We start from the raw sequence: 10,750 nt of genomic DNA, 5'->3' as shown, positions 1-10,750 counted from the left end.
ACCAAGATAGTTCCAAATGCCAGATCTGAATGAGGGTGGGGGAGGTTCAATTTCGGGTAGCGTTGAGGCAGCTGCCATGTTGCAACCGGCTTAGCTTCTGTCTTGCTAGAAGCTACTCCGCAGTGCAGCCTAGGCGGAGTAGTTGAACACAGATCCACTGAGCGCTCAACACAGACAGCATCGCCAGAAGCAAAGTTGATAAAATAAATTAAAAATTTTGTATTGTTCGATACATATGCGTACTGAACCAAAAGCACTGTATCGAACGGTTCAATATTGATACGAGTATTGTTGCACCCTTAGTATGTAGGTCATATGACAGTAGAGTGTTCAAGAAGATAAAGATGATTTATTAATGTGAGGTTATCCAGGGAGATTTTCAAGGCTTTCTTAACAGCAGCATAGTCTTTGTTTCTTTATGTTAGCTTAGCTTCTAGCTAGTGAAATCTTAGTCTCCAGTGGAGTGCTATTGCTACGTTAGTTTTCATTCTGGATGTCAAGAGCAAGAGTGGTGGATGTTACTGAGTTCAGTTATGCTGACAGAGACCAAAATTGAGACTGAGAGCACGTTGAGTTATCTTAAACTAGCTCATTCTGACCGGCTGGAGCAGCATCTAATAACCAACTCGCAAAATAAACAAAATAAAAACAAGCCAACAAACACAAAAACAGCAGACATTATGATACAGACTTATAATTTGCACTGATGTTTTTTCAAAATTCTATATGCGAAAAGTGAGCGCGAGAGCCCTCGGTGCGCCTGCTCGCTGCTGAAGTCAAAGTAAACTTTGTCATCTCCGCTACATACAGTCCAGTATATAGAGAGACGAGACGACGAGGCTCCAGTTACAGCAGTACAAGTAAACAAACAATATATATAAGCAGTGTAAGAAAATTAATATACACTTTAGGACCAGGGGTAAAGGGATCAATAACAATTTAAAATTTACAGTTTGATGATTTAAAGTCTCACACACGGCTCCTTTCAAATAGAGCACATTTCATTTATAATGTTGTAAATCCAAGCCGATTATGTATTCATGATTTGAATCCTGGGTTGTGCAAAATCCCAGTAATAAACTCTAGACAAAGCGAATCTGTGAACTAAGGTGTAGGTCTATTAGGTTATGTTGTTGTGATCCTCAAGTTGGGGGATGGGTGTTCATACTGGAGTGCAAAATTAAAAGCAATGGAAGATGGACAAGAAAAGTTCAAAGCCATCATGCCTTCAGTTTAGAAAAAAGAGAAAAGAAGAGGAGGAGAAACAAGCAAAAGATACAGGTAAGCAGATGTGTCATTGGATAATGGCAGGCAGGGGCGATTTTAGCCCATTTTTGGGGGTGCTGAAGCACCCCCAAAATGAATCAAAGCACCCCCAAAGACTTCTTACTTTTTTGACAATATTTGCTGTTTGTGTGACACACTGCTAAAAATATAAAAAGCATACAGTACTTGGTTGAGACATAACATTTTAACAACAAAAGTATAGATACCCCCCTCCCCCCCTCCCAAAATGGTTTGTTCCAGCTCCACTCTCCCCTACTCTGGCTGTGGCGCCGTTGCTGCCAGAGCGATGCTGGCTGAGAAGCAGTGAAGCTGAGGTGTAAGTGCCTGTCTTAAAACAGGACATATTAGCTGCATTTAACCTTCAGTTACTCTTTATATAGTTAGGTAGGAGTCAGACCATGATTCTTTGTAGCTGAAAAGCATTACACCAGGTAACCTGGGTGTAAAAAAAACTTGTTTTCCGGTGATGTTTGCTACCCTACAATTCGTCCTACACTGCAGTAAATTCAGCGACATATGACCGTCCTGTTGCTCCCATTGAAATTTATATAGCCTATTTAAAACCTAAAACTTAAAATATTCCGTAGCCTACTGTTGTTACCACCCTGTTTTAAATCGATACTAACTAGCTAACTGACTGAATGCCCATTAACCTTATAACTCCTGTTGTGTGTGTGTGTGTGTGTGTGTGTTTTGGGGCCACCCTGGGGCGCACACATGTCAGTGCGCCCCAGGGTGGCTGTGGCTACAATGTAGCTTGCCAGCACCAGTGTGTGAATGGGTGGATGACTGGATGTGTAATAGCTTTGGGGTCCTTAGGGACTAGTAAAGCGCTATACAAATACAGGACATTTACCAGTTTTTTTGTACAGACAGACAGACAGGTTCATAATGGATATAAGGAAGTTGTTTGTTTGTTTGTTTTAAAAAGAGCCACATTCAGGTAAAAGTGTAAAATCAAATGATCCATCAATCAAGAATAATGTTGGATCAGTGTTTCAATATTTATATCTTTTATTAGATGTTCATGTGGTTTGGTTATTTGCCTTTTGGTTGAAAGTACACTGAGAGAGGACTTTTTCATTAGTGATCTTAATAGTATTTTTTTATATTAATGTAATTTATCATCTAATTGAATACAATCTATTTGTGTATGATTGTCAGTCCAAAGAGGGAGAGAGGAAAGAGGGGAATGTGAGGAGAAAGTACAAAGTCAGGAAGAACCAGGTAAGAAAACAGACAGGGAATAGTGACAGGCAAAACAGAAACTGTTAAACTGGCAAAGAGAAAAAAAAAGATTTTATTCATACAGTCTGGAAGTTGTGTCCTCCCTATATTAAAGCTGCTATACAGAATCTGCAAAACAAACTGGTTTGAAACATTTTTGAGCCTCTTTAACAACCTTCCAACTTAACATTGTAATTGATTGGGGAGATTAAAATTAATAATATATTTTTATGTGGTTCAGCCACAACTCTACTAAAACCTCAGCCAGTAATAGGTAGGCCAACTTTTGGACCGTTCAGTTGTCTGTATGACTGCCGCAATACGTACGTGAGAAGCTGTAAAGAGAAGCAGTGCTATGTTTCTAAAAATGTTTTAAGCTTGTTTCAAAGATTCTGTACTGCAGCTTTAAATGTTTTCCAAAAGCACACATACACTTAACTTATCAGTGTTTCTTAAACATTTTACAGTGTGTACCACCTGATAAAATGTCAAGCTCTCCCAAGTACCACTATGAAAGCATGAAACCCATAAATCTTACAATACAAAATTAGTATCTGCAGTAAAGATTTTTATTTGTAATAATTTATTCTGTTTTGGGAGTGTTTTTTATGTATCTGTATTATATTATACATACACATTAAAAGTGAATCTCTGTCCAAAAAATGCACTCAGTTTACTTTTTACTATGAGCATCATTCATTATTCTCCCGCAGTAATTAAGCTTTTGCAGCATTTAAATAACCTTTATCAGATTTGATGGTTTTGTTACAGAATTTTCAAAAAAGTGTTTTGCTTTTCTTTCACAAATGTGGGGATTAAATTGTGTTAAAATGTACAAAACAGTGATGTCATGTTTTAAGACGAGGACCCAGGCACAGAAAGACTTGATGAATTTAAGAATCATATGATTTATCTTGCCTGGCCGGGCAGCTCTCTGGGTGCTCAGCACCCCCAAAGCTCTAATTCTAGAATCGCCCCTGATGGCAGGTCATCCTGAAACAATCAGAATCAGAATACTTTATTAATCCCTAAGGAAATAATGTGCGTTACAGTTGCTCCAAGAAGAAATGGTAAAAATAGCAACAGTAACAGACTAAACTCCAAACAATACATTATGTTACAGATTTTGATATTGATTAGTCAGTGTCAATTGTTGATTTGTCCTGTTGTCATTGTATGAGGAATTATGATGGCTGTTTGGTAGCTGTTTGCATACTATGCATACTCTCTCTCTCTCTTCATATGTGTGTGTGTGTCTGTGTGTGTTTCTATGGTGAAATTCAGTATTGTTCAGACAACAGTTTTATGTTAATGTGTGTGTGTGTGTGTGTGGGGGGGTTTAGGATTAGGGTTAGGCGCCAGAGGGATTGTTCGCCCAGGGCGCCAAACAGGCTAGGACCGCCACTGACTGACCTGTACTGTTACTCCTTACCTTGTAGTCTTTTTGGGTCTCAGAGCAACTCGACAAAAACTGCTTGTCACTTGAAAACTGTATTTGGTCTCCTTATCCTCCCTTTACAACTACAGAAGTAATGCCAACAGTAGCTCACACAACTACTATGTACTGTTTTATGTGCCTCTATATCATTTAGAGAAGGTGATATTTTAATCAGTGGTGAATATTTATTTATCTCAGCGCAGGACGGACTCAAACACGTGTCCTCTCTTAACTACAGTCTGTGCAAGTCATCCTGGGAACCGGTTCCATCAAGCACATTTTTTATTTATAGACCTTTGATTCCAAAATTAGATCCTGACTGAAATTAGGAGCAAAAACAAAGCAAAGAACAAAGCAAAAGGACTATCCATCACCAAGACATTTCTGTTTCTGAGCATGGGTCAGCTGTAGGTTTTTAGTCTGTAATAAAAGATATCTCTTCATCATTCCAGCATTTCTGCAGTGCTTGTTGTTTTTGCCACTGAACTGTCTCTCGCTCTCTTTTTTCTCTCTGTTTCCTTCACTGCTGTGTCACCATCTGTGCCCCAAAATGACTCCTCTGTCCAAAACAGCACCCATCGGTTCCTCCTCCACCCTGCCAATGGCCCAGAACGGCACGGCGCTGGGACCAAACGCGTCACCAGCAGTAGGCGTGTCACAGTGCTGAGAACATAAAGTGATGATGGCTGGATTTACGTCATTGCTGTGAAATAACGGATACTGCTGAGTAACACTTATCAGATTTGATTCTCTGTGAGAGAGGGGCTGGTAAGGTTTGCTTCTTTGTAACAAAATTTAAATGCACATAATTTGACCTGATGTTAAGGAGAAATGAATGCTCCTTACCAGAAAACATTAAATCATGTGCGTCACAGGATGTCAAACGACTATCAATGTATAAAAATCTCTCTATTATATCCTCCCGTTATAGAAGACTGAACGTGCCCAAATACAACTATTAAACTTATTTTAAATTTATTAAAGTTAATTAATACCTAAATACCTAATCAGCCAATCTTATGGCAGCAACTCAGTACATTTAGGCATGTAGGCATGGTCATGGACAACCTGCTAAAATCTAACCTCAAAATGGGGAAGAAATGTAATTGAAGTGATTCGATCCCAACTGATATGCTGGGATTTTTCCACACAACCAACCATCAAAAGAGAAAATATCCAGTGGGTGGCAGTTTACTGCGTGAAAATGCATTGTTGATACCAAGAGGTCACTTTCAGACTGCTTTTAGCTGATACCAAGAGGTAACGGTAACTCAAATAACCACTTGTTACAAACAAGGTATGCAGAAGATCATCTCTGAGTCTGTAGCAGAAAAAGACCACACCGACCACACAACTGAAGAGTCTCGATTTCTGCTGTGACATTCAGATGGCAGGCTCCATCCTGTCTCATACGAACAGTGATGTAATGCTGATATTTTCTAAGCACGTTTTGCGGTGAGTGTTTTCACATGTGACTGAGGGAAAAAAAAACAAAGGTGGGCTACAAATGATGATCCATTAGTGTGTCTACGTTAACCACAAGGGACACAAAAAACAGGACTGTGACTAATGCATGAAACCTAAAACAAAAGTACAACATACACAGTTTTGTTCACCATTTATTAGCTATAGTTACATGCATACTTGCTTACAGTTGATTTTAGTGTGCAGTACACAGTTTCATTTAGTTTCATTGTCTAGGTTATATTACCCCATTTTTACTTTACAGGCTGCCTTACCAAAAAAAGTCTTTACAACATAGTTCGTTTTTCACATTTTCAACACATAACAAAGTTTTCTTAGAAGCCAGTAGCCATAGATACACAAGGTACGCTTGATATGCGAGGTCTCTGCTTTTGTTGCCAGGACCGGAAAAGCTGTCAGCACATCAAACAATACAGGAAGTAGCAAAATCGTCAAAGTCACAGCTTTACATTCTTAGAAGCTGCAGGGTCACCAGCTACTCCGGGCAAATTTCATGACTGAGTATATCTATGGCTCCAGCACAACAACACGACCATAGAATAAACAATCAGAACAATCAGACCAATCAGACCACTTTTCTCTAGATTTTTGCATCCTCCGTTACGATACAACCTTCTTTTTTTTTAAATTCTAGGTAAATATTGGCCAGGTCTGTTGCAAATCCACTCTCTATCTCTTCATATGTGCTTTTTTTTGCTTCAGTAATAATGTCTATAAACGCAGGCCTTGGCACAAATCCTTAAATCTTATTCTAAACATTCAGGGAGAAAACCAAGAACCTGTCCACTCATTGTCCGCTCTTTAGTCCAGTTGTGAATCTCCAGCAGAGTGCAGTTGTTGAGTTAATTGAGTTTATATACAAGAACAAAACAATTAAAGCTACTTTTGAGCCCTGTCCCTTTTTCAGAATCATGTCGTTATTGGGAATAAACCTGCACAGGTAAAGGTGAAAGTACTGAGCAGTCTGAACAGTCTCAGATACAGAATTAGATTATTACAGCTGTAGATATGGAGGTCGAGATTAGGCCGAATGCTGCTGAACACTTTACATGTGCAAGAGTAATTAAACATTGAAGTTAGTGATTGCACAATTAAAGAAAACAGCTGTAATGTACAATTTAGACAAATGTGGAATCCCACCAAGCACCACATGTCCACTGATGTCCCCCCCCGCCCCCCTTTTTTTTTTTCCTGAGCCGGCAAGTCAAAACTGTCATATTTTCAGGCTACTACAGTATTGTGCAAAAGTCCTGATCCATCCCTCCTCTTTTTGCATTTTGGAAGTACGTGCAGTACCTTAGTTTCATGCAAACATACATGTAAATACAGCATATAAGGAAAAAACTGAGTTTGTATAATTCTAACAGACTTAAAAGTCAATATTTGGTGTGACAACCTTTATTCTTCAGCACAGCCTGAACTCTTAGACAATATTTCTTGTAATTTCTTTAAGTAGGAGTCGTTCTCCAGGCTTCTTTAAGGACATTCAAAGCTCTTCTTTGGATGTTGGCTGTCTTTAGATGATCCCACACAAATTCAACAATATTGAGATCTGAGCTCTGAGAAGGCCTATCATGACTGATAGCGTTTCATTGAGTGTGTTTTTCTATCCAGTTATGATTTTACTGCATTGGCAGTGTGTTTGGGGTCATTGTCATGTTAAAAATTAAGTTGCTGCCAATTGAATGATTTACCAATGGTACTTTTCTGTGTTCACAATTCACATTCATTTGGACACGATCTCCAAAACCACTGGCTGAGATGCAGCTCCAAAGCGTAACACAGCCTCCACTGCGTTTTACAGATGTCTGCAGACTCTGACCTTATTACATCACTCCATCAGATGTCACTGATTTTCAGTCCAGTTCTTGTGGTCTTTGTTGGATTTTTTCCCATTTCTGACTTTTAGACAAAAATACTATTTATCTGTCAATTTTTCTTAGATTCAGCAAGAAAATTAAAACCATTAAAACTTTGCAACAGGCTGCTACTTACAAAGTACCTAAAGATACAATTTAAAGTGAGTTATCTGTAAAGTTATCCTTGAATGAGTCATAGGTCAGTCTCTGCTCAGGTACAAGGACTGAACTGAAAATGAGTGAAAAAGCAGCCAATGTCAAAGAAAATTCTGAAAGACCTTCACAAACTCTGGAGAACTGTTACTCAAAATTTACAAGAAAGCCACGCTGCCTGGAAGCAAATATTAAAAAAAATGAGGTGACTCAAGACTTTTGCACCATACAGCTTAATTCTAACCATGAATCCACGATTATGCACCTTGATTCATGAATCAGTTTCCTTCTTAACAGCCTGAAAAAACTATTTTCACCTTTAACTTTTCAAATCTAAATGTTGTAGAGCGAACCTTTTAATGTAATCTTCCACATGTACACTTGTACTGTTTTTGGTTAGGTGGGACCGTTGAATATCAGAAACTGTTCAGAGTGCACGTTTTCCTCACATAGACAAATTGAAAACCGACAGAAACGCTGTTGGGTTAAGATCTCTGCTGCAATGCTATCACACGGAGGAGTAGAACTCCACTTCCCACAATGCTTTGCAATTAAAGGTTGCAGCATTAAAAACAACAAAGAAATCAATCAACTGAAAAGAAAACTAAAACAAATATTAGAATTTGTCTTTGCAGGATAATGTTTAAAGGTCAATCTGGTAACAATAATAACAAAAAATCACCCTTTACGTGGCTTCTGTGATATACCTGTTTTATCTGGTACCTTCATCCTGGCCTGGACAGTTAGAAAAGCCTAAAATAAATCAAAGTGAACAACTCACTGCAGCACGTTTGAAAAAAGAAAAAGCACATTATAAAAACACTACAGTCCAACCAGCTCATACCGAGGATTAGCCAAACCTATACCGAAAACAGAGAAGAGAGAATATACTGTAGATTACTGCCGCGAGCCTCTTACACTTATGTATTTATAGTCCAGGGGCTGCGTTCACAAAGCCTCCACAGACAGCAGTGCTGACCCAGGGTCGAGTGAAGGAGTGGACATGACCTTTGACCCTTGGGCTTTGTGAGAGCTGCTCCAGCTGTGGTTTAAGTGTGGAAGCGTTTATAATAAGACCAAGAGCACAGCACACAGTCACTGGCTGAAATGTCAGGCTTCACTTTATGAACGAATACAAAAAATACCAAAAACTAATTTCATGATAGTCACTGTTCAGACTGGGCAGATGGGGCTCAATTATTCAATGAGAGGGAAACTCGAACGAGGCTGCTGGCGCTTGTTTTCCCACACCAGCTTCATCCTGGGTGGGTGGAGTCTTTTATCACAGTTTCATCACACTATTCTAACGTTAGAAGGTATGAGTTTAGGAAATGCACTGACCCAACCCCTTTTTTTGTTTTTGAGAGTTTGGCTTTCCAATCACTTTTGTACCCAAAACATACCCGGAGAGCCAGCTTCCACATTTCTCTGTGTAGTTTCTGCCTGTAAGCTAACGCCAGCGTACTGCGAGCTCATAAACACACCTGTGACATAAAATATTACTCTGAGCATTTTGAATGCTGCTGATCGTGTGTTTGATATTCTGAATAGGACCTCTTTAAAAGAGATGCATAATCATGTCGAGGAACATTTTCCAGAGGGCTCAAATATATTAATGCATATTATCTGGCTTTAAGAATAAGATTGTCTGCTCATCGGTGGCCCAACAACACTGGAACTGAATATCACACCAGCATAATCTGTATATAAAAGATGGCCCCAGCTAATGGTCTGAAAAGTGAAGCCAACATGAAAGCTGGAGTCTTTCTTCAACCAGCAGGGGGAGACCTCGTGTTGTACATTAATCGATGGGAAACCCCCTAATCTTTCTTCTTCTGTGACTTTACGTGTCGATGTTGCACGTTCTCCCTGTATCATTGTAACAGTCAGGAAGGCTTCACTAACTAACGGTAGGCCCAAATCTCATAGAGTGTACAGCATGAACGTCCAACAGCTAACTAGCACTTGTTTATTGCTGTGTAGCTTTGAAATGCTTTCTTAAAAATGTGATTTCATACATCCTTTGTAATTTAATCCAACCCCATTAGTTTTTCCTTAGCACGCTAGTGGCTCAGTCACACTGGAGTAAAAACCTCAGAAGAAAAAAAAGGTGGTTACCTGGTAATTGCATTGAATTTTTTTTGCAATCACCAACAGACTTCAAGTAGATACAGCAACTAACTGGTCGTCCAGAGCTTCAAAATGCTGCACCGCCAACCTTCTGGGCTTTCACCTCGACTGCACAGGTCGCCTGGTGGGAGGCAATCGGTCTCCAAACAAACGCAGACTGACTTGAACACGTGACTCTCAGACTGACTGGCAAAGGTTTGCAAATCACTGTTCTCTAATTTCTAAACACAGAGGTGTCAGCACTGTCAGGATGTTGGACTCCATCTCAGTAAGTCTGTACCAGAGAGCACTTTTATCTCCCGTTAGCTACAGCTACATTAGCCACATCCTGTTAGCATGCATGACAGCTCACTACACAGAGATAATGCTCCTCCTGCTGTCTCACGCTGGTTCAGATGAGCCAAACTCTCAAAAGGTCAGTGTCTCCAAAGGAAGGTGTGCCTGTTTCATAAACAGGCATGACCCAGAAAGCTAGCGAGTTATCTGCTAATAAGCTATTTTTCTTTATTTTCCCTGATTATCCTTACTCGTTTCCATAAATCCTTTCTCAACATTTGGCAGAGGAGTTAAAGATTGCACTATAATTAGTTTGTCTTGTGCTATATACCTTGTGTTTTGTAAACACGTCGCCCCCATACTCACCAGGGGCCCACCTGCACACAGAGCCTGTAATATTGCTAATAGAGCGTGTAGGGGAGGGGGAGCTGCTGAGTACTGAGTGTTGTTAAAGGTTAAAAATAAGCAGATGTGGGGCTGAAACAGTGTGTGTGGTTACTGTGCCATACACCCTGGGTGGCTGGACACAAAAACCTCTCTGGTTTAAGTTCACAAACAGGTGTGTGAGAAATGTATGACTGATATTCTTTTTTAATCAGACTTTTTTAGTTGATGATGAACATTAAAACTAACCAAACCCCTTAAGTTTCAACTTAGCGTCACATTTCTCCCCCTTTAACTCTCCCCACTTCATCTCTCTATGTTTTTTCTTCTTTTAGTCGGACCACTCGTTCTCGTCGAGCTCGGAGTCGTCGTCGGACTCGCTGTACTCCACTGCGATACGGCGCGACAGGATCGTGGCCACGTCGTTACCAACGGGCTCCCTCTTTGCCTCCTGCTCCCTCTGCTCCTGCACCTTCCTCAGCTGGATACCTGGAGGGGGCAGAGGAAGGGC

At 40.0% G+C, this 10,750-nt stretch overlaps 1 protein-coding gene across 2 annotated transcripts in view; it reads right to left on the bottom strand.

Moving 5' to 3' along the window:
- Positions 1–5,553: 5,553 nt before the first annotated feature.
- The window catches only part of zgc:109889 (actin-binding protein WASF3), a 53,480-nt gene continuing 48,283 nt past the window's right edge, over positions 5,554–10,750 (bottom strand). For both annotated transcript variants that reach the window (XM_087835483.1, XM_006807046.2), the window contains one exon: positions 5,554–10,728. In XM_087835483.1, coding sequence (XP_087691609.1) covers positions 10,571–10,728 — 158 coding nt within the window. In that variant the 3' untranslated portion in view covers positions 5,554–10,570. The remainder of the gene's footprint in view (positions 10,729–10,750) is intronic.

Source organism: Neolamprologus brichardi, chromosome 3 (assembly GCF_056152115.1).
Source record: "Neolamprologus brichardi isolate AB-2024 chromosome 3, ASM5615211v1, whole genome shotgun sequence".
Lineage (NCBI taxonomy): Eukaryota > Metazoa > Chordata > Actinopteri > Cichliformes > Cichlidae > Neolamprologus > Neolamprologus brichardi.
Note: the sequence above shows the minus strand (reverse complement) of the source record. Positions and strands in the feature narration are given on the sequence as shown.